Source organism: Pezoporus flaviventris, unplaced genomic scaffold (assembly GCF_033815535.1).
Source record: "Pezoporus flaviventris isolate CSIRO_AGI_PZ_B2104156 unplaced genomic scaffold, CSIRO_AGI_Pfla_v1 ptg000013l, whole genome shotgun sequence".
Taxonomy (NCBI): Eukaryota; Metazoa; Chordata; class Aves; order Psittaciformes; family Psittacidae; genus Pezoporus; species Pezoporus flaviventris.
In genome coordinates, this window is record NW_026892561.1 from 2,509,917 (window position 1) to 2,537,348 (window position 27,432).

The following is a 27,432-nucleotide window of genomic DNA, read 5'->3' on the forward strand; positions in this document are numbered from 1 at the left end:
AACGGGAAAGATGGGTGCTACAGGGGGAGAGAATGCAGACCTCAGAGAGGGTATGGGGTCATCTGTGCTGTATAGCTTCACACTACAGGACAGCAAACTTCATTTGCTCCCTACAGCCTTCAGAATACAATGTGAGTGCTTGCTCCATTCCTCCACTGTGTGCAGATTCCCTGGCCAAAACACTGGGAGGTACATTGTAGGCAAGCTTTAAGAACAGGAGGAGAAGGGAGGAGAAATAGAGAAAAGACAGGCTAGGTTTTGTCAAGACTTGTGTCGACCAGGAGGCAGTCCTGTTTTCCCCCTGTGATAGGGTGGCATTTACAAACAGCATTTGTAACTCTAGGCAGCAAGCACTTCCGTGAGCTCCCCTCATTACAGAGACTGGCCCACAGTGCAGTCTTCATGCCAAAAGTCAGTGTCAAGGCCCTGATCCCTTAGGTCTGTCTTAGTGCACGGCTTACTCTTTAGAAGGGAGATGATAAGAAAAATCTTAATCCAAGAGTCCTGGACAAACCTTCCTCAACAAAGTGCATACTTGAGGGCATGGCAGACACTTGGCTATTGGTGCCTGACTGCCATGGTAGAGGAGAGTAGCCAGAGTACACCCCAAAATGGAACATTAACATCCTTCAGTACCTCTGTGTAAACCTTTTGTTTTCATGGTCTCACTACAAATTTCTCCTGCTTGAAAGTCAAGTTAAAAAGTTTGAAATTACCAACAAAAAAAAACAACCCCAAAACCCAGGTCCTGCCCCCCCCCTTATGCAAACACAGTGCTCTGAGTTCAGGGTCTGATGTGATGTTGGTATCAGGTACCGCTCTGCTGTCAAATGAGCTCCATCATGCTGCAAACAACTGAGCACGGCAGGTTCTCACTCAGAAGTGGTGTAAGGGCAGGGTGGGAGTCCTGCCAAGTCCTGCTGGCTGGCAGGAGGAGCGCTTACAGGTCTGCAGTCAGAGCAAGGAAGAAGCGGACCACCTGAGGGCTGCAGGAGAGACGCATGTCAAAACGCCTCGGTACAACTTTGAGTGCTGTTCCAAGCACAGCAGGACTCACTGACATACGGGGCACCATGCAGGTGACTCCCCCAGCCAAAGCGGGCTGCTGTGTGTGTGTCTCGGGGTCAGGTGGAGGAACAGGGAAGGAGCTGGGGACTCTCCAGGACTTATTTGGATGTTTTCTTGCTTATTTGATTTTGCAATATGCTGTGTGTTCACAGGCATGTACAGTGGCTCCAGCGCTAACCATAACGGTCCCTCACCAGGTATATTGCCACCTCCTCACGACATCCCTTCAAGACAGCATCCACTCGACTCTACCCTTTCCAGCCCACATCACCACCAGTCACCGTTGGAGAGTGCCAGGGATGGGTATGTGTGTGAAAGATGATAATGAATAATTAATTGTGTATTTTACTTCGTATGGATGCTGTTCCAATGGAAAACACTGGCCCAAACTGATTCTGTTTGGTTTAGAATCAGAATAATCTAGTTTTAAAGAAACCTCAGAAGGTCACGTCATCCATCCTCTGTGCAAAGCAGAGCAAACTTTGACTTTATTATCAGGTTATTCAGGGCTTTGGCCTTGTTTCTCCATAGCATGCAATTGCATTTAGGTTCTGTTTTTTCTTTATTCTTCCTTGGTGACTTCTGACAGGTTTGGATAGGTGCAGATAATTTTTCTCAGCTCAAAGGAGAACTCTCTCAAAGGGGAAACCCCCAGACCATGACTCAGGAATAAGGCAGTGTTCACCTTAGTAAGACTTAGTGTCAGAGCAGCAAGTTTTCTCACTTCCTTGCTCTCTGATAAGATTTTCTGTAACACATTTCTCAACAGTGGGCGTTAATCAGCGAGATCCTAAGTAGGGAAGAGTGTATTATCACTCTGATACATAGATTCTGTTGCTACAGTATGGATTGCATTGCATTGCTACGGTATTTCACATTTCTAGAGTACCATTTGCTCAAGGATATCATAACGTCTCAACAGTAAAGAATCTCTGTAAGCCACAAAATTATGCTCTAATCTTTTTGGTCAGGCTTTTTTTGGCACCTAGCCTCATGTAAATTAAACATCAAACTTACAGTATTATTTCCCAGCACCTGGGACAGGGAGGGGACTCTGATTTGGCTTTACTGATGGGAACCTGCGATACAGAGAGATTCAGGGATTTTCATTCCTAAAAATACTTTGGGGTTCTTTACTGAATACAGCAACTGAATGTAGAGTTTTCCCATCCTAGTCCTGTCACTGACCCATCCCCCTTGTAACAACCTTAGCTTCTGTACCCTGTTCCTCAGTCAGCCATCTCTTTTGACCTATGCCAGTAGCAGGTACCAGTGCTCCCTCCCAGTGTGTGATGCTCACAGGAATGGACTCATCCTGTCCCTGTCACATAAGATGCCTATGCCCAGCCCTTTTCCTTCCCTGCCCTGCCACCCGCATTCCCAGCTTTGTATTTCCTGTTGGCAGACACATGCCCATGGCGGAGTCATGGGCAACAGAAGGCATTGGGAATGCTATTTAGATGGAAATTACACTAGGTACATACAAAGCTTTCTGTAGTGGAGAAGGCAGTGAGCACAAATAGGAGGAATAGAGACAGTCCAGGGTGAAGGTAATCCATGAGCAGAATGGGACTACTTGAGCCTGGAGGAGTAGGATCCTTTCCTCCCAGTGCTCCCCAGTGTGCTGCTCAGCTGTTCCCCCTTGGAGTTGGTTCCCAGGGGAGTTAAGGCAAAAAATTCCAGCGAAGAATAAAGTGAAGTAGGGATATATACTATGGGAAGGATTTAATAAGCTCTCAGGGAGGTGGATTTGTTTCTGAGGCACTTCACATCCAGGTGAAGTTCATAAGAAATGAAAGCAAAGACTTGACCAGACTGAGGGCAACAGTCTTCCAGTTTGAGGGGCCTGAAGCTTACTGATAAATTCTTGGTGCCCTTCATGTCTCCCTTCCAGAAACACCATGCTTGAGTGAGCTGAGTTTCTCACTGCGCTCCTGCTACAGCATTTTGAGCATTTGCTTAGACCAGAGGTGACGCCACCGTTGATGTCTGCTGTTTTCAGGTCTAGTGCAGTCACTATTCTTTCTCAGAGGAGACAACAGTGCTGATTATCATCTCAGTGCCTATACACCTACGTAATGTAGAGTCTTTGCAGAAACACCATAGTTAATATCCTATGACAAAACGTAAGAGTGAAACGATAACGGATTTCTAACCGTGAACCAACCATCAGAAAATGGAGAGTGGCATGTATTTCTGAGTAGTTATTTTAAAACAGGCTATCTAGTTTCATGACATAATTACGCGGAATTTTTCAGCATCTCAAATATCCTTTTTTAAACTCAAAATAATCCACATTCAGCATCGTCATACCCAGTCCAAGATCCTTTTTGCTGTCTCTAATTGTTTATGCTTACATTATTAATGACTGCTGAAATAAAGCCCACGCATGACATTTCAATTGCAAGTAGAAAAACTTAGTGTGAACTAATAGGCCTCGAATTTCATTTTGCACAGTTTTGTTTAAGGCATTCATCCAGTTAACTGGGCAAAATCACTTAATAATCTAATATTTGGAGCCACTGAATTGTAGAACTGTTACGCTTTTGCCAGTTCATAGCAGTATGCCATTACTCACATGAAATATATATGGCCTACAATAGGAAAGAAACACCCACCACTGCCTTCCTTCATATTAGCTGCTTTCTGGCACACACAGAATGTTTTGCCTCATTTGTCAGCTGTCTCAGCATTCATGTTTAAGTAAATGCAAAGAATTTCTATACTGTGAATCAGCCCGATGACAAGCCTGGATTGCATAGTTTCAGTCTGTGGAATGAACCAAATGATCACTATCAAGAAATCTAATTACTGAGTCATCAAATATGCACGATGCCAAAAACTACATGAAGCAGAGTACAAATAGTGTACTCCAGTTTGACATAAGAGTCCGAATTTGATTTAAAGGGGTTTTCTTCTTCTTTAAAAAAAGCCCTCTGTTATACCACCCTTTGCCAAAGTCAATACCAAGTGCAGCAGTCAATTTTCCAAATGGTTTGCTAAGACATTTAAATAGTTTGACAAAATTATCTAATTCACTTGAAAATGTTCTAACAAAATCTGACTTCATTACCAAATGTATTTATACTGGCTTTATACAATACAGAGTATTTTCTCAACTTCTGGCATGAGGTCTATGCTAGACCACAATTTTTACTCATATTGATACTAATTAAGCTAAAAGTGTGTGACTGAGAAATATTTTGGCACCCCGAAAGTGGGTTTGTCATAATCCAGGTTTAAATATACATTTAATTTTTATTTCAGGTAGCAAAGGTTTATTTTAGCATTTCTTGTAGCCCGTGCCATGTGTAATGTCTAACCCAGTTTCATTTTGCCCATTGCAAAAATAGTCCAGTTTGATTTGCAGCAGAACGAAGACAGAAAAACAGCTTTTGGTATTAAATCTTAGGTGAATGTTGCACTTGGCTTGCTTTCTACTATTTTGTTAGCTGTTACTATCTAAGTCATTTTAAAATGTGCTTAATTTCAAGTGTAAACCATCTCTGTAAATTCCAGTTTAGACTATTTAGTGTGATAAATTATCAGCTTAAATGAAACTGATAGGAATAAAGTTAAGTGAGGTTGAGTGGTGGCACCAAGTTAGGGATTTGCACCAATTTAGCTTAATGACCTAACAAGGTCACTTTGTAGGGTCTGAACATGGTCCCTCTATACGGGACTGAGGCCCTCTGTCACTTGTGTTGCCCATAACAAACAGCACTTATGTTCTCCAAGAAGCTGGGGGTACTGACAAATAATCACTGTATCAGGAAGGTTGATGTGTCTCCAAGGGAAAGGAAAGTGAAACTATTTTTTATATTCCATTTCTGCTCTGTAAACACAACAGTAAATGAAGAACAAGTGGGATTAAGACATCTGCGATGTCCATAGGTGATGATTAATGACAGCTCTGAATCTAATCTTGTGATTCTTTAATAAAAGGGATTAAGCAATCAAGGTTAGAGGAAGGAATTTACACACTCTCTTTTGCTGGGGTTCTCACCAGCTAACTGTAACCAGCTCAAACTATGTTCCAGACCCCCCTGAAGAGCCACTTAACCTATACAAAAATCACAAGAAACAGGATTTAGGAACAATCAAGTGAAAAGAGACATTTTAATCAGGCTGCTTAAACATCAGTTTTGTTTGCTTGCTACTTAGCACCTGTTAAGTCAAATACCATAGAAATACTTTAATGTAAAGAGTTCTCTGTTAACAGTTTAGTCCTTCCTTTCTCTTTACATGAAGTAACAGCAGGTACACGGAGCTTCCCTTCTTGCTCAGCCAGAAAACACCAGATTTGAAATTCCCGATACGTTTAAGGTTGAAAACAAATACATAAGATAAAATCTCGGTGTGTTAGATTTGTGTATACAACTGCCACGTTACACATTGGCAGTAAGAGGCTGTAAGCCAGCTCCTACCCCTGTCTAAGCCCTTGTAACACACATTGCCAGGGCCCCCTCAGGTGCCTCCATTTCAAAGCAGAATGTGGTCCAGCCCCCTCCACCTGCTCTCAGTGAGCTGCAGAGCTGGGAGATGATGACAGCATATAAAAGGTTTGGTGGATGCTTGCTCATCAGGTGAGACCACACTCAGACTGTGGCTGTAAGAGTTCCAGTGCTCTTTTCAAGCAGCCAGTTTTCTGAAGCATGACTGTTTTTGGGATAAGATTTAAGAAATCACCCCAAAACCAGTAAAAGAAATGGGGGAGATTCTTTTCTATGCTATCTCATAGAATCATAGAATAGTTAGGGTTGGAAAGGACCTTAAGATCATCCAGTTCCAACCCCCCTGCCATGGGCAGGGACACCTCACACTAAACCATGTCACCCAAGACCTCATCCAACCTGGTCTTGAGCACTGCCAGGGATGGAGCATTCACAACCTCCCTGGGCAACCCATTCCAGTGCCTCACCACCCTAACAGGAAAGAATTTCCTCCTTATATCCAATCTAAACTTCCCCTGTTTAAGTTTTAACCCATTACCCCTTGTCCTGTCACTACAGTCTCTAATGAAGAGTCCCTCCCCAGCATCCCTATAGGCCCCCTTCAGATACTGGAAGGCTGCTATGAGGTCTCCACGCAGCCTTCTCTTCTCCAGGCTGAACAGCCCCAACTTTCTCAGCCTGTCTTCATATGGGAGGTGCTCCAGTCCCCTGATCATCCATCTCCTTGAACTGGCAGAATCCAGACCAGGTAGGAAAACATGTTTGTATACCTAATTCTCATTACTTTAAGAGACGGGTGTTATAACTACTTACGTCTAACTTCTATTAATCTTTAAGTTTGTGGGCTCACATAAATAAGTTGAGTAGCAACTCACGGCATGTTGCTAGAACCTTTGTAGGAAACAAACTTTTACTCTCTAGAAGTACTCTGGAGAACTAAATACCTCCACAGTTCTTATAACAGTTCCTAGGACCAAGGAGATACATCATTCATTCATTGTGGATTCCGCTGGAGAATACTCTTCATTTATAATAGAATACACAAGTCAGTGTTTTAGTCTTTCTTTCAAAAGCACTAAAACCAATAACAAGAAACAGATATCTCTGACAGCTGAAAACATTTTCAATGGAGGAAGCCAAGAACCCATCATAATTTATCTCAGTGTTATGGATATGAGCACGCAAAAGGGGCATCAGTACATCTGTCCAAAGAAAGAACAATGTACAGGTGTGGAGCTGAGGTTCATGTAACAAAGAAACTCAGTAATTAAAAGCATCTGGTTTCAAATCCCAATTCATTTATCTCATTGTAGAAAATGTGATCAGAATTCATTTATAATCATGTCCAGATAGGCCTATACAGTTTCCACCTCCCCCTTAAAGCAAAATTAGCATTAGCATAGGCTTGCTTCAACAATACATGGTTACGAATAACTTAGTGCTTGATGGTGGGGTAAAACAGTGTTTGGCCACCGCAGAAATAGGCAGACATGTATTTCATTTGTGTTTCTAAAAAGGCTGGACTGACATTCATTAGAGCACCTTCATCAGTTTATCTCGAAGCTGTAAGCAAAGCTCTCTTAGAGTAAGAAATAAGACGGCTGCAGAAGAAGGTGGGAGGTTAAAGGAGGTGGTCAGAGTAACTCAGAAGGCATTTAGTATGGATTCAGCCACAGCTCTTCCGCATCGTGTTAATGATTTTAGCCATTACTGGTTTTACCTGTAGTGAAATTTACACTTAACATCTGTAAAGCTGATTTTTTTTTTTTCTTTTTTCTTCATATTTTGTTTTACTCTCTAAGCAAAACTTTGCAGTTAGGTGCAGACCCTATACACCAAACGCAGTAATTTATCACAGTAGAGCAAGTGGTTCGGTTATTTTAACACCTCCCACTATTTGGTATGTCGCCTTTTAGACTGTAAACTTGAAGGAAGCAGACATTAGTTACCTGTACAGCACCTACCTGCACCTGGAAGCATCCTGCTGCATATTTGCCAGGGAATAATGACCTGAAATGACTGAAGTAAGATAGATCAGTCAAGCATGCAGTGCATGCCGGATAATACGGAGTAGATGATACCTGTGTTTGATTGCATGTCTTTGTAGTTGACTTCCTGGCAATCACTTGAACCTAAGGCAGTGCTCTTTATTGAAATCCATTTGATGTTTCTTTGACCACATTAATAAGGATTTTTTACATTTGAAATCTATTTTCCTGCTAGATTGTTAATAAGTTTTCAAATTTCCCTTACAGTGGCTTCCACTGTAGTGATTCATCAGCTTCATTTCAAAGATGATTGAACCCACCCTTATGAATAAAAATGTCTTTTAGATGGGCACGGCTCCCATAATGATCACTATGATAAACTGCTCTGCAGAAACAGCACATACCAGGTCAGAACAATCAGGAGATATTCATGTAACAGAAGAAAATGTGTTTGTGTATATGAGTTTGTGTAGGTAATGAAACGCATCACGAAATACTGAGTTATGTTTTACACTTAACTACGCTCTTGCATGTGTAGATGTTAGGAAAGACTGTGAGTATCTCAGAGAGTCATTCTGTACCATGCAGAAAGCCCCTGAGTGTACCAGGAAAGGACCCCTTTGGCTCCTGTGTTATTTTGAACCCAAAGCTGGTTTCATATCACTGTTACTGGTATTATTAAAAGCATTCTAAAGCAATTAAATGACCTAAGACTCTTCAGTCACATTACAGGTCCAGTGGATAGTGTTCTCTAGAATGTTTATGAAGCCCTTCTTATTCCTCATCGCTACTAGCTCCTGCACTCATTTGACACTGCTCAGAGTGTGGGTGGGGGAAGATGTAGAACTGTATTCAAGTGATGCAAGACAGTATTCTGAATGAAAAATAGTATATTGTGTTTATCTAGAAGCTAAGGAAAGGCTGTCATTGCCTCAGTCCTACTTTAACGATGAAACACGCAGAGATGTGTCACATAGTGCATTAGTAGCAGCGCCAGGGATAGATCCCGAGTGTCTCAACAGCAGCCACCTCTTTGAGCTGGCCATGAGCAGAGGGAGAACAGAGAAAACCCGAAGCACAACAACAGAAACAGTGTCGTGTCTTGCAGCCATGGAGCAGAGACTGAGGCCTTGTCAGAAGGGCAGCGTGTCACAGCCCAGTGACTTGTTTGCTCAGTGTTTATACAAAAGGGTAATAAAACGCAATGATGCCCGGCAAGGTGATCTGCCTTGAAGGATTTATTATATATCAGGGAGTGGGGGGAAAAGGAGAAAGGAAGAAAGAGGGAGAGAAGGAAAAGATTCCTTGCATTCCAGAAACGTAGCCAGAGGCACCTGGCAGTGATTAGTGCAAAGGTTCACCGGGCTTCAGATAGAGTCCGGCTTACAGAAAAAAGGGTAAAGAAAGAAGTGAAGGGTATAACTGTTTCCTGAGCATGTGCTGACAGAAATTCCCGGAGGGCAAGACCCAGAACAGAAACACGTGGCAAGAGATTGGGCGCTATCCAGAGACCAGATTAGCGGAGCTTTACACATCATTTTTAATATTATGGGAAGAGATGAAAATCAGTGCTCACTTTTTTCTTTTATTTTTCCCATTAAAAACCATAATCTCCTGGTCCTGGAACTGAATTGGACTTTCTCACAATATACATAACTATAATGCCTGCGGGAGAGGTTTTATGAATGAAATGGTCGGAGTGCTGGAGTTTAGGGTAGAACCTGGTTTCATGGAAAACCTCAGTATTTGTAACTAGCTGCAATGCTGCACAAGTCAAGATAAAACACAGAGCCGGTTTGCTTTGTGCTTCTTACCCTCATGCTTTATGTATACTTTTCCTAATCACATGAGTTAAACATAATTCTCAAAGTCAAGATTGTTTGATACAATGACGTGCTATGCATGAGAACTGTATTAGAGAATGGTCTTATAACCCAAAATATACCAAAACTATTTGAGATAAGGGACAGATGTTTTTCAGCCTGGATTTGGTCCTGTTTCCACTGAGCCCAATGAGATATGGGTTGAGGTTCTTTGTCTAGCTGAGGAATCTGCCAGTCAAGCCATCACATCATCAAAAAAAGAGTCTTTCTATTGGAAACATCCCTATCTTAGATATTTCTGGTTTGCAGCTACACTTCATTCCCAGCTAGTATTCAAGACTCTTGGTTTGCATTTATTTTCATTATTTTACAATTTTCAGTTCCATTCAGTATTTAATAAGTAACTATCCTGTATGTAGGGTTTGGCCATCAAGAGATGATCAACTAGATCATGAAAAGGCTCATCTTAAATCAGCTCAAAATCTGCCTTTACAATTTCTTGCTCTGTGTTCTAGGAATAGCTCTTGAACAAAGACTGTCTAAAGCAAAGCCTAAATCTGTCTGTTCCTCAGACTAAGTTCTGTGGGTGAGTACAGAAGACACAGCTGGATATCTTGTCAGAAAGCTCAGAAAAGTCAACGTGGATATGTATTTTTTGGTTCTTTATGTGGCAGTAATACTAGAACAAGACATTTGCTGTGCATTGTGAAGGTACACAAATTCTGATACATCTCTGCCTGCTTCAGGAAGCTGAAAGTGGTGGCAGGATAAGTAGTCCTAAAAGAAAGGAATGGTCTTTCAGATGTCTTTTCTATAGACCACTGCTAGCCCATGGCACACCTAGATAGTTCCTTCACATGGACCTTACTTACCAGTTAGTATGAACTTTCACTGTCCAAAATACATTGTTAAAACATGACCACAAGAAAATTCATGTAAAAGTCTTACTTGGATTCCGTTTGAGATTCCTAAAGGCATACACTTTATAGAATGAGAGAAGACAGATGAATTTCTATGTTTTGACTTTTCCTTTTCTCTTTGAAAAAAACCTTCTGTTAAGATCAAGTTTCCGACGATTCCCATTGATGTGAGTGACAAATACTTTGTGGTAGAGGTGAGGAATTGGCTCAGTGTCTATGTCTAACACTTGGTTTAACGACGCACCGTGGGCAGTATCCCATCTGACTTCAAGAGCTGCCTTTAGGAAGCTGAGTGTTTGAAGACAGTGTTTAGCATGGTGCAGAATGTGCAGTCTCATGGACAAGGTATGTTACCAAGTTAGGATCAGTTGTTCCAATAGTTTTCTGTCAGTTGTATGGCTGAAGGTATTATAGAAACAAGATTTTTCTGATTAGTCCCCTTACTTAATTGTCTGCTGATGCATCCTCAGGAGAGGAATGCATTAGCTTTGCAATTCCACCTGAAATCATAGGTCCCTCAAGACTAGTATTATGTCTTCAGCGCCATCCTACACATGGTGCTTCAAAGGGAGTTTGAAAAAAACCCACAATACCTGGTCAATCATACGAAGTTGCATGATGAGTGAAGAGAGAGAATTCCTCTCTGCCTCCTTGGGCGATCAGTTTACATCCTGAAGCACAAGATTTGATTACCCCTTGCTTAGCATGGAAATATTGGTTTTGGCCATTAAATTATTCAGTCCCTTTTTAAAAACTAGGTATTTTGTTTGATTCCATGCCTTCCTGTGGCTATGAATGCCACAGACCGGGGCATGCTGTGTGAGCTAAATGTTCCTTTTGTTTCAAGCCGACCTGCTTCTCTCTGTGGTGCATGCCCTGTTGCTCCCGTTTCTTGGACACAGTGGAGAGGAGGCTGGCTCCTCCATAGCACCCCTGCAATCTGAAAAACTGCAGTTTAAATACTCTTCTGTCAGTGGCATGCTCCTAGTTGGGCAGTTCTACTTTAAAAGAAAACCCTGTCTTCCTATTCCAGTATGTCTTGAACTGGTTTTAACTCCCGTGATAACTTTAATGCATCAAAACTGAACTGGTTTTACCACTCTGTGATAAACAGTCCTTAATAAGAACTGCATCCAACTGTGCAGTTCCCTTTCTGTTACTATTGCTCAAGAAAGCTGTGCCTTATTCCTACACGACTGCTGTTCCCAAAGATACTGTACATTCAAGCCCAGCCAACACATGTAAGGAACACAGGCTCTTTGGTGACCACCTCTCTGGATGACAGGGATTGAGAAGTACCCACTGTCATAAAGTCACCAAAATGGGTCTTCAGGTGGAAAAGCTTTTCTACTTGCATCAAATGTTACAGACAGCAAATTCGTGAGCAATGGCAGTTCCATCAGTAGGCAACTGGAAATCTGCTGGATTCAGTAAGGGTTTGTTAGTAACTTCATTAGTGCCTGTAGCAGCTAATGGAGAGGAACAAGGTGAATGCACGGTTAACAGCTTACCTTTCACATAAGGGACATATGGTTTCTGATACTAGAGTAGTAAAAGCCTTGCAGTGGGTTAGTTTGTTGTTTGAGTTACTCAGTGTTTTATCACGAAGCATCCTTGTAAGACAGGGTTTCACCAGTCCAGCTACGTCAGCAGTGCCAGTAGTCTGTAAGAACTGTTGATTCCTTTTAGTTTAGTCACAAAGTTAGGGACATAGCAAAAAGATTTATGCTCCTGAACAGAAATACTCCATTTAACCCTGAATCTGATGAATTAAGGAAGGATAAGGAGGTTTTTTACATGTGTGTGAGAGTATTCATTTGTAAATCTCTCTCTGTAGCTATATATAGGCACAGATATATATTAAAAGGCCCCCAAAGGACCTGCAAATTGAGTGAATTATACCAGTTACAATTAAAGTAAAATATATGCTATATATTTATTATTAATATCCAAACCAAAGCAAACTGTGGTTGTAGTACAGTATTAACAGGAAATATCCAGCCTATTAGTTAGTGAAACGTATCTGCCTGAGCTACTGCTTGGGAATTTTTAATGTATCCAGCTGAGTTCCTGGTTTAAGTACTTCAGAGTTTCTTCTTCACAGAAGGCATCTCCTTTTAAACTCTTTTCTCTTACTAATGCATTATCTCTTTATTGTGCATCAGGAATGATTCCTCCTCTCTTTTAACAACCTGAGTATCACAGCAACCTAATTAGTAGGCAGATATTCAGAGGGAATTAAAAACATGGCACTGGGAACTGGACAGTTAGCTGATGAAAAACTCCCTCAGAGCGTGCCAGTGCACATTCACACATGCATACACTTCATACATCGTATTTTAGGGACCAGCTTGAGCTGTGGGCATTGTGATGACAAATCTAGCCACTCGTGCTAATTTCTCCTGAGCAAAGCTCTTTCCTGGCTAGAAACTCTGCCTTAACTTCTGGGAAACAAGTTAAATTCCCTCTTCGGGAGAGACTGAGCAGAATGGGGTAGATTTTACGGTGACCTGCTCAACTGCATGAAACTCTTCCAGCGATGTCAAGTGTTACACAGCGCTTTCAGGGTTTCAGCTCAAGTTCTTGTGCTACAGGCAGCTCCTAGGATACTGGCTGCCCGCAGACAGCAATGTTTGCTGAGCTCCAGCGAGTGACAGCAGTGCCGAGCTAGCAGCTCTGCGCGGCCGCTCAGCTCACCCCTCTTGCCTCGCATGGGGAACCTCACATGCTCTTAACCTGCCATTCAAAAGGCTTTGAGGCACAGACACTATCACAACTTTGAGCTCGCACACAGGAAAAACAGGGATGCAAAACAGAGTGAATGGGGAGAAGCGCTGCTTTGAAAATAACACTAAAACCTGTTAAATTCTCACATGGGTAAGATTTCAACTGCCTCTGGGAGCGGTTAAACTGGGTAGGGAAGCTGGGATTTTCAGTATTTCCACAGCCAGACACCTCAAATGTACCATTTTTGTTTGGCATGTCAGATGTTTGGATAGGATATAAAAATGGGCTTCCTCGAGCATCCTTGCAAACAAAGCACTGGGCAGCGAGCCGCCTGGCAGGCCTCTGATGGGGTGCTCATTTCCCAGCAGTAGCCGGGACAAGACATTTCAAGAGAAGGCAGAGGAAACCCAACCCAGGCAGTTGCAGAGTATTTGCTCACCAGAAGTATTTTCCTCTCTCATTCAGAGTGGTTTCTGGCTCTCCAGGCCTTGGAGTTTTTAGTACCTCTTTTGTTTCTCTTTTAAATGCATGTGTGGTCATTATCCATATAAATGTCACTATCGTGATCTCTTTGAGCTATTATCTTTCCAATGAAAACAACTGCAATCTTTTTCATCTCCTTTCAGATAGAAGCATTTCCAGGCTCCTAAAGTATTTCTGGCGTGTGGAGGACAGTGTCTCCATGGGTGCCGCTTGAAGGGGCTGGTAACCATGCTGTAATCTGTGGTTGCGTTTTGCTGGCACCCACTTGCAGCTTCGAAAGAGCCCAGAGAGAGCAAAGGCTCTTCTGTAGGTCCCAGCAAATAATCTCAGCCCCATCTTCATGCAAGAGTTCACCACAGACACGCATCTGAGAGCATTTGCAGCAGATTCAGCTTGTAGCTGGGCTGCGCGACAGCTCGTTTGTGTTAAACTATTGCTCTACTGAGACCTCTGAGGAAAAACTAGAGCCACACGGGAGCTGACCTTAGCGTTTAGCTGCTACTCAGCACATAAACTCGGTATTTTCCCCCCGAGCATCTGCTCTTCAGATCCGGCCCAGGCTCCAGAGAGCATTTTCTGTCTCTGACCTGAAGAGGGCACAGGTGGCCCCTGCGTTCCCTTGTCCACGCTTAGCAACTCTGCAGCCTTTACAGGGCAAGGGCCATCCCAGCTCTGTTGTTGGGATTATTTTGCAGTTCTTAGGTATTTGGCTTGAAACTATCCTTGCCTTCAGCCATTTAAAAATACTGGCTGAATTCTTCAGTTTGGTTTGGGGATATTCAGAGTCTCTGTGGTTTCTATTATATGCCTTCTTTTCCTGTTTTGGGAGATGGAATTATTTCAGCATAGGACGGGCTTTGACTGGTTGATTTATTTAAGCCCCTTTTAATAGAGTGTCAGTGTGACAGCTTTTGGCAGTGTTCCTCTGCCTCTCCTGTTAAATTTGATTAAGCTGTTGTCACCATTAATTCACAGTTCATCTATATTTACCTCTTGAATGCTCCCATGGAGTGCTTAGCCCTAAGTCAAGCACAGCCTCACTCCCCAAGTTTAAACTCCGAGAAGCAGTTGCGCAAACCGGTGAGGAATTGCTATTGCAAATGGTGGTTTATGGTGTTGGAATGCCTTGTGCAGTGGTGGAGGAAGACACCTGTGAGAGATCTGATCTGGGTTTTAGTTCATTTTTAGTGCACTTGCAGTGCTTTTTGCTCAGTATTTCTTTCCAGCCCATGTATTATTTCCTTCCAGTGACACGTGTTAAAACATGCAGGGGTATTTTTATCCCTGCGCCTCAGGACCTGTACCTGTGAAGGTTCCTTTCAGCAGGGTGGCTCTCAAACACACAGGTGTTTTTTCTTGTGTCTGGATGTTCTAGCGCTGCCCAAAGATCTGCTGCTTATGTTTAGCAAAAGCTCCAGAGGCAGCAGAGCGTATACGGTGAATGTAGTGTCCATACAACCCACACATCTGACAGTGTAACGATGGGCTTTGCAGGGAAAGGCCACTTGTCACAGCTACGGCAGGAAGGTAAAAGGTCCAGCTTCTACCTATTTACCGATTTACAGAGTTAGTGTAATACAGCTCAAAAAGAGGCTTGTACATAAGTGCCGTCCCATCTTTGGTCCCATCTTCTGCACCATGCCACCTCTTTGGCTGTAACTGGCCAAAAGTCAGCTCTCTGGCAAAGGGCCTGTCCCGTCTGGGCCAGCTGCTGTAGCACTCCTTGGTGGGATGGTCATGTCGTGGCAGGCAGGAAGCACTGAAGGTTCTCTGCTCCACTGGTGGCAGATGCCAGGGACTTCACTGGAGCGGGTTGGTGAGGATCTTCCTCAGTGAGGAAGTCAGTCCTTGGTGAGGACCGCGCAAGGACTCAGTCTTCGGTGAGGACTGCCCCAGGGCTCCTGAGCTGGCCCCAGTCCCAGATGTCTGGTGGGGATTTTCCACCTCTCAGGTATAGCCACTTCTCAGGCTTACGCTGAGCAGTGCTGCCACAAGCAAACACTTACTCAGACTTTTCTTTAAAGGACGGTACCAACTGTTGCAGTTAAAGCTGTATTTCTAAGTCTAAAAACAATCCTACATGAGGAATAACTGAAGCTAATGCTTTTCTTTGTCGTGGCTGCAACTTGGGGGTAAAGCTTTACCCTGTTACAACTACGAAGACACTAAAACAATTTACTTGCATTTACTCACTTTATTTTCCACTTTTGTTTCCTGGACATGCATCTCAGCTCACAGAATTTTAACTGAAAGCTGAGCTGTGTTGAAGTTGCTTGCTGAGAAGTGGTGTCATTTTGATCCTGTCATTATGGCTAGTACAGGAGCTCAGTGGAAAGGAATACAAATCCTTTTCTGTTTCCTCCTAATGAAAACCTGAAAGCAGCACTACATCTGTTATCTTTCTTTTTCAACGTAATTTCTGCCTGCAAAATAGATGTTTCTATAGTCCTGTATTATGGAAATAGCACCTTTCAAGTATTTCATTTTCCCATATTGTGATGTGATATGTGAAGTTTTTCCGTCTTTTCTTTTTCTAGGCTTGCTCCCAACATAATCTCTCCACTTGTCAGCCCCCTGAAAGCATTAGTTCCACCTTCCCTATTGCAGAAACATGGTTCTCCGTCATCACACAGCCAGTCACCAAACGGGCAGCAATTTTCTGGAATACCAAATAAACCATACACGCAATTTCAAAACCAGTCTGTACAGCAGGGATCTCAAGGTAACTCTTCCCTCTTTTCTTTCTTTTCCTAATTTCTAGGTGGGGAGAAAGAATTTATTGCAGTTTTTGCATTTTTGGCCAATACTTATATATTGGCCGAAATATATGTTTTCTATACCTGTATACAACTATTAAGACACTGACAGCATTTCAGTGGGAACTCCAGTTTTTAAAGTGGCTTGATACGCACAGAGCAAAGCGTTTAGACCAGCTCATGCTATGATATGGTACCCCAACAGGGGAAGTTTCCCCACTGCAGATCTCTTGCACTTGGGTTTTTCAGTAGGTTGCTACTAGCCGTGCACCTCATCTGATCATCCAGATGAGATGAGGAGATGAGGATCGTCATCCAGCCTTCCATCAGCTTGGCGAGAGGGACTCTGCCAGAGCCAGAGCCATCTAGTCCCAAAATATACGGGCTGAAGGAGACCTTGGCAGTGTCCTCTCAGGCCACTGACAGTGATGCACTAAACATGAATTTAGAGAAATAGTTTGCTATTTGTTATTGGGAAGTTGAGCACCTGTGTTATTTTATACATCAATATGCCAAGGCACTGTGTACAGCTACAAAGTACCAGTGTGACTTGAGGACAGGAATGACAGCAGCTAAGCACTAAGCAGCTGTCCCACTGCTTAATTTAAACCATTTTTCAATCTGGATTGCTCAGCCTTTTTCATCGGGAGCTTGTTTACCTATTGCAGAGTTGGGCTGTGGGAACTAAGTAATGGTTCTGCAGTTTCTGAAGTATAAATTAGCAAGAGATATTATTATCAAAGATACTTCCAGTGACAGGAGCTTGCATATTTGAGAACTCTGTTCTATAATCCAGATGGAAAGCTGCTTAAGTGTGGTAAATAGCCACAAGAAAGAAGCATGCAGGACATGTCTGGTTGCAAGAATAACCAAGCATGTAAGTTTATGCAGGCAGACAAGCAGTTTTTTGGGAACTTGTTTCACAGCTGTACTGTCACTTATATAAGGTAATTTTTGGCTGGCAAAGTATCACATGTGATCTATTTACCAGTGGGCACAACAGGTGGTTTGGTTTCTCTCAATAGATGCTAAGGGTAGGTCTGAAACCCAGGGCCTGAGCACAAACCCAGTGAGCAATTCATAGCTGTAGCGGGGTTCAGTATCCCAGCAGTTCCCTCAGACTTTCCTTCTCCGAGGCTCATTTTTGCTCTTTGGTTGGATTGTACTTAGTCTGAAAAGTTAAAGCGTATTATAGGAAACGATTTGTGCTGAAGGAAAAACTAACTCAACCTGATGCTCAACAGATTATTCAATTTAAAAAGATTAACTCTAAGGGAAAAGTGGCAGATTTATGATAGCGTATAATGATATATGATTATGTTACTATAATGAGCTAAATAACTACAAACCACAAGAGGAAAGTTTAGCAGCTCATTACTATGGCAGAAACAAATGCATAGACAGAACAAGTTTTGAACCACTTAAATAAATTGACTTTATTCCTTAAGAAAACCACATTTCCTTTTGAATGAATTGTTGCTTTCTAAGTGTTATGTTGTGCGGTTTTGAAAAAGCCATAATTTTCCACTTTGACCAAATGTTGAAGTATTATTATAAATTCATTATGGAAATGGTCAATCAAAAATCAATTTTGATTAACAGCCTTTGAAATGAGTTCATGTGTAACCTGTACTTAGCTGTACTGGCTCTATGTCTTTTTTTTGCATCTAATGGAATTTTTGCTATTCTAATGGAATCTAGTAATTTGTGAGTTTTGAACTGTTGGAACATTATATACATCTTTGTGTGGAACTCTGCATCTATCTAGAAGCATAGAAACACTGGATGTGAAATGTTTAGAAGACAGCGAGCTTCGTCGAGCTGGTAGCAGATATATTGATAATGAAAGAATAAGCTGACCTTACTTAAATGTTTAAACCTCGTTGTAGTAAGATCACATGGAAATTATTACACGCTGAAAGAATTTGGCAGGCAATGGAATCCTGTAGTTATTTATATCTGACATGACTTCTTGTCAGAAGTTTTATGGAATTTGAAAAGCTGAGATTTATTTGCACATACATGTAAATGACATGACAAAACACGATGGCATTTAATAGGCATATTTCAATTATTTGCTCATTACATCATTCATTTGAAAGCTGCTTGAAGTTTTCTAGGCTGTGCCTTAGAGAAACAGAGGCAGCCAGTGCACCGTGTGAAGTGGTTCACGGCAGCTTTTCTGTCACAAATTATTTCAAAGCAAATTTTTAACTAAATGTTATGTTTGGAACTCGGTTTATTCCTTTATTAACTGCTATATTTCTACATCTACTGTCCATAAACCATTTCATAGCGATCCCTTAAACTGACAGGACATTTAGTAAATTCTTCACTTGAAAATGAACCTCAGAAAACTTTTGATTGAAATCAAAACTGAAGGAAAACCTGAAATCCATGTGGAAAAAAAAATATTGGCGAAACACTGGTTGCCAAATGTGTATTACACTTCTGCGCTCCGAGAAGGACCAGGCTCTTTGCACCAGACAAGCCTTCTTGCTTACTTCATCTTAACCACTGAAGGAAGCCTTTTTCAAGAACTAGTAAAAACTGCTCCATGTTTAGTTTACTCTGATCCATATGTGGTTGTTAATTGAACCGTTAGTTATGGGATATTAATCATAATTCCTAATACTTTCTGTGTAAGCCACTTGAAGAAATCCAAAGGAACCACAACTAAATGGCATGAACCAAAAGCACCCTTGTTTCATACTGCACATTTTAGAGGTGTTATAAGTGCAGTAAGGCTCTGCCTTGTACTACATATGCAAATCAAACATTGTAGTGCCTGCGAGCAACAAGTTTCATTTCCTGTGGTTGTGTAAAATGAATGAAACCTTATCTGGCAAGAGCGGCTGTTGTTACAAAAGTCCTTGTGGTTGCTTTAACTCACATGGCCTTTCCATCTCTTGTCTAACTACTTTGGGGTTTGGGAACACTTAGTGCTTAAACTAGCTGGCAGTTTTCCCTTTTTAATAGTGTGAAAGATGTGTGAGGCTCAGCTCCTCTGAACAGCCCGACTGGCCTCTTGAGCCATGCCGTGCTACTGAAGTCCATCAAGAAGAGCCAACCTACCTGGTACCAAAAGAAACTCTCTGATTGTTCCCCTGAAGCAGTGGTTGGAATATAGAAAGTATGTAAGAAGTCATGAAAACAGTCTAACTGACATAGCAGCTCCCTGAGCCTGCAGTCCTTCAACATGGAGGCATGCAGTTTCAGTCACTCCAAGACTTATTTCCACCTTCCAGGATTAACATTCAGCTGGCTACATTTTGAAACACAGGTTTTAATACAACAAGAACAATTCTTCCTACCCAGCCTCTGCCCCTTTCTAATAGGGTCCCACTGTCTCATCATTTCTCTGAAGCTCATGGAAAAGGAAGCTTTCGTTATACTGCTGAGGTCAGAAGGATTAAAAGTCCCATTTTTAGTGCCATGGTTTGTTTTACCTGACCAGTGACCAGCACTGCAACCTTTCCCTTCCTCACGCTGACGTCTTTCTTTAGTTTGCTACCTGCATTTATCACATCTTCAATCACATTAGAATTGGAATGCTGCATTTCTCTGTATTTCCTCCAGGAAGCACTTAGCAGAAATTTGCTCCTGGTCATTACAACAGTGAAGTAACACTAGTATTTTCCTACATTGTGTCTCTTCACTGGATAGTTCCAGTAACTCTTTTTTATGCTGCCTTCTCAGATTATCACACAGTGATGCTGAGGGACAGATGCTGCAGTCCAACAGAGAATTTGAACGCTTATGGAGCATTTTAGTTCTTTCCAGACTTCTGATTCTGAGGCAGTTCTCTGCCTCAGGTATGTTTTCCTGAGCAGCTAGACAGTGAAACTGAAAACACTTCAAAAGAAATCTTTACTCATCGGTCTTGAGAAAACCCTGGATCCAACTAGTTTCAATCCGGTTCTGTCAGGCTTGGCTGTTCTCTGATTTGCTAAGTCACTGTGCCAGCCCTGTAGATCATAAAGATGTTTAATAGAGCTAACAAAGGCAAGCCTGGGAGCGTGACAAAAGGGCAGCAATTACAGAGACAGAGAAAATACACGTCATGCCTTCCCTAGAAGTGATGTGTATAGCAGACTTTCTGGAAGAGGTTCACTTTTTTCACTAGCAGTGCGTATAAGTGCTCTCTGCAACCAGTTACACCTCGTCTGAAGCCAAGTGTCTCATTTTTTCTCACTGTTCATCTCAGAAGGAGGTATTTTTAGAAGGTTTATAGCAGGGAGTTCATATTTTGTAAACAGAAAAGTCAGGATAATTATCAAAAGCCAATCAATAAAGCCCTGTACCTAAACCACACCAAAAGATGGCTTTGCTACCTCTCATAAGAGCGCTTTGGTTGATTGAGCCAGACTCTCCAGGCAGTAAATAGAGGTGGCTGTCTATTTATTCCAAGGAAGGACATGCATCATTTAATACTCAGCTTTCCAAATTTCTCAGCCTTCTTCTATGTAGCAGCAAATACAAACAGCTTTGGTACAGTGTGTGTAGTGTCTTTATCTAACACAGTCATCCGTTAGTACTTCACCAATCATGGATATCAACAGTTCAGGTATTTTGTGGTGGAGGATTACAGGTTCTTAAGAAATGAATCATCTAATCCATGCAGATTCTGCCAAAACACATATGAAACTGTGAAACTTCAGAGCAAATCTTTCCCCACTCGATGAGTTCATTGTATTTTTACTAAAGAATTGCCTCAGCCTTATTTATTACCACCTTAGAAAACATGACCAGACTGAACAGATGCTACCTATGTCCTTGGTCAAACTTTGGAATTAAAGGGAAAATGCAGAAAAAGACAGGAGATCTTTCTTAACAGGAAAAACCTTATACACTGCATGATTTGTAAGGGTCACATCCCCCCCTGTACATCACCCAGGCTCTTTGGTGATAGGCAAACCAGACTGAATAGCTGCACAACCAGCCCAGCAAGTCACTGCTGAGTGGGGCTGTGTTGGCTTCTGTCAGCGGCTGATGTGGTTGTGTCTCTTTGGCTGAACTACCTGGTTCCTTAGGAAACATTTCAGTCTGAGTAAGGCTGAGGGAAGAGAGTCAACAGCTCTGTATTTTTCCTGGCAAACAGAGGAAAATCCTGATAGCACATTCTACTAAACTTAAAGCCTGACTTGGTTGACTTCAGTTGCATATAAGGGAAGGAGAATCATTTCGGAGGGGACTTTGAGAGAAGGTAAGGAAACACATAATATGACTGTGCAAATAGCGTGTGATGCACCTGGAATCAGGAAGAGGTTATTGAGGCAGGAGGAAGGAAAATCATTAAATCAGGCCATGGTTGGTATACATCTTGTGGCATGCTTTGAGGTTGTCCTTAAGGGAGCAAATAACATTTTCTTTTAGGATGTTGGCACATACTTCCAAGTTGTAAAATTCCTTCCTCAGCAACTCATTTGTCCTTTACTGTTACCTGCTTTCTTTTGTTGTGCACAAGTCACAGTTTCTGCTGGCAAAACCCAAGGTACGTAGCTTTGAACACAAGTGGGCTATTGACTGGGTTCAGCTGACCCACTACTTGAAATGAAGCACACCTCTGAGATTTTTGCTTGATGGGGATCACAGTCCACAGCACCTTGTGGGAATGAGTCTGATTTAGCTTCTATATTATTACGCCTTATAGAACAGCGTGATCATTATTGCATAGTTTAAACTGAGGGACTAAAAACCCCCACAATAGTAATGAAATACTGTGACAGAAATAGATCTAATACGATTACAGTGGTGTTAAAATGTGTGTGTGATATCTGTTTTCAGGTTACCAAGGCAGCTTTCACTCAATACAAAACTGTTTCCACTATGGAGACTGCTACAGAACAATGGACCAGTCTGTCACCAGTGATGTCCTTACAGGGGAAACCCACTGCTTTAATCCTCTGAGACAGAATGGCTATCACATACTCAATGCACCTTTAGCTTCAACAGGTAATTTATTCTGCCTATAAAGAATTACCCATGTGATATTTTTAGGAGGAGGGGAAAAGAACACATTTTATAGCCAATGTTATTACAAAAATATACTTGCATAAAACCCTCAGTCACTGAAATTCATTTGCATCTATAAAAATCCCAGGAGAAAAGCTAATTTATTTTCTTTAGTCCAGCTGTATTTGACTGATGGACAGTCAAATTCTCCTTTCGCTCTGCCGGATGTCACAGGCAGCACACACCTTCAGGAGAGCTGACAAACAGACACCTCTCACATTTATCGTGTGGGCTATTCATGGTACATCTCTGCAGGTAGGCTCAGGGAGGCTTTTATAGTCAGATCAAAGTTAAGAAGATAGATAGTTAACACAGCTCTGAAGAAAAGAGCAGCAGCAGGAGCTTTTATTCCTTCAAAGCAGGAATAAAAGGGTGGCTTTGTTTCGCAATCCTGATGTTTACAAAATGGGAAGGCACTGCTTCGATAAATTCAGCTAAAAAGACCAGTTTGGTTTTGTTCAGCAGTTCCTTTGTGTTTGTGCTTTGCACATTCATGGCAATTGTGTTTTCCCATTTAACTACATATTTGCATAATGTACAATTTACAACAAGTAATGGTAGCTGGATTACTATAGTGCTTCAGTATTGAAGTATTCATTTGTGTAAAGCATTGTTCTCTACTTTTAAAACCACAATTAAGATTTGACAGACTTACTGAAATCAAACAAAATGTGAGTGTGTCAGAACCATGAAACACCATTTACTGGTCTCCTTACTTACACATCTCTCAGATATTTGTCTTCCATTTCTGAATTCAGGAGGGCATCTTGGTTAAGGACAATACTGGAAACATATGTTTAAATGCTTTTTGAAATGGGGCCTGAGTCAGACCACAAAATTAGAGTTGACTTTCCTGTTTGTTTTGTATTAAAGGAGAGTCTGTTCAGAGAGAGTGGGCATGCATTTGTCTGGTGTTCCACACTAGAAAGTGTATGCATCGGTAACGAGCACAAGGGAAAAGTTTAAGATGAAGTTTCAGCTTCAACTTTGAATTCTTTTGTGTTATTCATAAGTTTGATGTTACTAAAACACAGTTTTTTCATGTTAACATCAAATTTCAAGTGTAGATTGACAGCCTGCAATATTTAAAGAACAGACTAAATAAACTTTCCAAAAGAAATTGTAGGAGCAAAGAATAATACTATGGCAAGACACCAACTTCAACAACAGTTGATTTTTCTGTCTGGGGCTAAGCTAGTAAGAAATGTTTCTGTGTAGTATTTTTGGGTTTAGAGTGGTTATTGCGGTATGCAAATACTTAAAAGGCAGAAACATAAATATATATGAAACGTATAAATCTTATCTTTTCGTGTGTAAAATAGAACCATTCAGGTTTGCAAGATTCATCAAGGCTATGCATTAATTTTTGTTCAGGCTTTTATAGCACCATTAATATTAAATGAGATCTCATCTCCCAGGAATGCCAAATGTGACTGGCAAACAGCTGCTCCATGAATCATATTAACAGTCAATAAATTCTTATTTTCTGTTCTGGACTTTGGATAGTTTACTCTATCTGGAATCTAATAATGATTTCTGGGGTGTATGCTTCTCTTCATGGTTGTGTATCTACCCTGTATACAGGCTCCTCAAATGGAAATCAGCATAAAAGAAACACTTGCAGAGTCTGTCAAAATACTGCTCACTCCATTTGGAGTGGCACAGCATAAGGCAGATAAACAGGCTGAGTTCCTTGTCCAGAGACTTTGGACATGTGCTGCATGCCAGATTTGCGCAGACAGCAGAATCTGACCTGTAAACTAACAGTAAATTCATACGTCAGAGGAAAATGCAGCAATGTAAATAAGTAGAGAATTAGGTCTCAAATAATAAAAACATACCTAACAGTAAAATACCTGTAATTAAGTTCTAAAGACGGAGCCGACGGGGCTTTCTGAAACCAGGCCTGGCTGTGTAAGCCCCGAGGATCTGTCACTACTGCTGGCAATGCGGTGCTGCACAGCCCAGAGGCCTCAGTTAAGCCCCTGCAACATTTGATTTAGCCACATCCAGACACGCTTGCCTGCAGAGTCAGGCAGGTGGAAGGCATGAGAGAAAGGCTAAAAAGAAGCAAGAGCCCCATTTTCCACGCAGGGAACTGAGGCACAGAATAACAGTTCCCAACAGCTCCACAGAGCTCCTCTGTCAAGCAGAGGATGGAGCCAGGTATTGGTGCTGTAACCATGAGGATCAGTCATCTAAAAGTGAATGTGATTTACAAAAGATGCATTTTCTACATCAGGCACTTAGTTCACAGGCATGTTCTTAACTAGAACAAAAAGCAGGTTCCAGTGGGGCATAATAGGAAATGTTCATGACCTATGGGATGGGCAATAACCTTTTTGTTTCAGACTCCCTGGCATTCCAGCTGCCATAGCACCTGGTATCAGGCAAAGCTGTTCATTTCCACAGGGATGCACAGCTCAGGGAGGCTAAAAAGCTGCGGAAGTAAGTTTTGCATTATAAAAGGAGAAGGGCAGAGAAATTTTTCCTCACCATAGTGGCTTTGTGGTAGCCTGGCAAGCACCAGGGAGCTGGGCCAGGTGAGGAGCTGGCATCATGGTGGGCTGTGGACAATGTGGTGCACAGCTCCTTCCACACATCCCGTGAGCCTGACCTCACACACCTGATTTCTGCAGTATAGGGGGATCCAATAATGCAGGATCCAGATTTTTTCTGAGTCTTAAGAGCAGCTGGGAGAGACATGGAACATTTTTTCCTAAGTGCCATTAGAAGGAAACACACAAAGCAAGAGGACTGCATCACTTCTAGTGCACACTTACTAGGATCCTTGCCCACTCATTGTTTTGACATCCTATTCAGATAATGACTGTAAAGTCCCAAGAGAGTCATACTCTGATACTTGCACTTCACTTGCAAATGGGTAGCTTTCCACAGAAATGAATGGGAGCTTCATCTCCTATGACACAAATGTCCATGGAGATTAGTTTGTGTATCTCCTGGGTAAGGCTTTGATGGTAAACCCTATTGTCTTTTTATTAACACTGGGCTGTACTGTATAATCCCAGGCCTCAAACTGCGCTTCCTTCCTTATATGTACTATGGCACTAAGTCATGTCCATACAACTTGTCCTGCTTTCAGGCTATGATGCAATCTCTGAAGCACAGTGTGTATCTGAAGACATGGTCTCCAATGGAACTGATGAAAGTGGATTCTTCCAGAATGGCGCCTTTGATCACTGCTTGAATCACATTCCTTCCATCTATACAGATACCTAAGAGCAGTGCTGACCCTGTTGCCTTTATTATACTTATAACTGAGTATGTAATAACAAAGGTGTTGTTCAAGTACTTTTATTTAGTCTGTATCCCTATATGTGCTCATTTAAACAAACACCTCACATTTACCAAACCATTTTATACATGAATAGTCTGTATAAGATAATATTGGAACCTGTTCCTTTGCTGTGGCACTTTGAAATTCATGCTTTAAGGGAATGAGGAGCATTTCAAGCAGCTTGTTTTGTAAGTTCTCTCAGTAAAGTGTAAATGTAAGTTATATAATAAACTTGTAAAGAAGGGTTGTTTTTTTCCTGCAAAGTATGTTTCAGTTTGAGAATGTTGTTCCCTTTAATCAGTTTTCATTTAACTCATTGGTCAATTTGTCTCTTTTTTATTAACTAGAAGGATTTTTTTAATCACAGACCTCATGTATATAAAGATCTTCATTTGCTCGGCTGGTTTTATATTTTCAGTTTTACAAGAAAGCATTAAAAACTGGAAACAAGTGTCCTGTCATTTCTTAACATCAGCAGTCTGCCTGATAAATCCTCATATTACGTTCTGAAATGTCTGAGAGTGAGTGATTTAAACAAAGCAGTGACATTTCAGTAAGTGTGAAATTACAACAACCCACGTGTATGTGAAGGAAACCGAGGGGCTTGCAGACTTCCAGTAAAAGGACCAGAGCCTTCCAGCACAGGGCAGCACCATGGGCTGGCTCCCCATCACTTGGTGCCCACTGGCCCTAAGCGTTCTCCCAGCCTCCCTGCTGCCCCTGCCGTGGTGGATGCATCAGCACAAGCAGTGTAAGGGAAGATTAAATGCAGCTGTGGTTGGCTCTGTGCCTTCGCAAGTAAACATGTCCTCACCCCCTGTGAGATCAGGGGCATATTCACAGTGCACAAACACTAAGTGTGGGGCAGGTCACCTGAGTTCTCTAGACCTGGAGGCTGCTCTGACTTCAGGCAGGGAGGGCTTTGGGAGGGCTCTCCTCCATCCAAAGCAGTTGTAATCAGGGGCTTCCAGAGGAACAGAAGTCACCTGCAGTAGCTTGGTTCCCTGTCACAGTGGCCCTGGCCTCACTGGGCTGCATTTCCAGCCTAATCATGATTCCTGGGAGAGACAGGCATCCTGCAAGGGAACATGTGCTCCCAATACATGCCAACACAGGCAGGTTACATCTGAGCTCCTGAAAATGTGGGAAACAATAAGAAGGAACTGACAAAAAAAAACCCAACCAACTGTTCTCATTTGAAAACCATTGCTTAGTTGGGCTTAATAAGGCACCGTAGGAGCAAGTGTATGATTAGCTGAAAGGCTTTATTCTGTCTCATACACAAGCCCCAATCTCAGGAGATGTGGGACTTTCTGTCCTGCAGGTGTGGGTGCAGCCTCACAAAGGAAAAAGAGAGGCTGGGTTTGGATTAAATGAAGATAGAGTTAGCATCAACTTTGCTCTTGTACTATGAACACCAATAACACCAAATGCCCTAGCTGCCCTTGGCAGTGTCCAGCTGTGTCTCCTGTCCCAATGCCTCAGGGCAGAGCTCTTGACAAAAGGCCAAAGGACATTTAGACAGCAGGTCCCAGAGTGAAGCATGCAAGAGGACACCATGTCCACACCAACAGCAAGCCATTCCCACAGCTCCCACACCAGCATGTCTGCAGCAGCAGAGATGCCACACCAGGCATATGACAGCCTAAGGAGTCTATTGGGTGCCCATCCAAGCCAGGGATGCACACCTGAAATGCTGCTGAGGCCTGAGAAGTTTATCAGCAACAGGCAACTCTTCACAAGCACCATTCTCTACAGGACACCCATCTTGGGCATCAATAGATTTCTTGCAAATACCCCTTCATTTACAGCTCAAAGTTACCCAAGCGATCACAGGTCACCACTGAAAAGCTCATGCTGGGTTGAAACCAGCGAGTCACTGAGGATGGTACTTTCCTTC

At 42.1% G+C, this 27,432-nt stretch overlaps 1 protein-coding gene across 8 annotated transcripts in view; it reads left to right on the forward strand.

Moving 5' to 3' along the window:
- GLIS1 (GLIS family zinc finger 1) overlaps positions 1–25,775 on the forward strand; it is a 203,421-nt gene extending 177,646 nt beyond the window's left edge. For 7 of the 8 annotated variants that reach the window (XM_061451184.1, XM_061451183.1, XM_061451188.1 and 4 more), the window contains 4 exons: positions 1,221–1,371; positions 16,001–16,185; positions 22,007–22,174; positions 25,338–25,775. In XM_061451184.1, the coding sequence (XP_061307168.1) occupies positions 1,221–1,371; positions 16,001–16,185; positions 22,007–22,174; positions 25,338–25,474 (641 nt within the window). In that variant the 3' untranslated portion in view covers positions 25,475–25,775. Of the gene's footprint in view, positions 1–1,220; positions 1,372–16,000; positions 16,186–19,918; positions 21,129–22,006; positions 22,175–25,337 lie in introns of those variants that run through there. The other variant, XM_061451190.1, reaches the window with a different exon arrangement.
- The last annotated feature ends 1,657 nt before the right edge of the window (positions 25,776–27,432 follow it).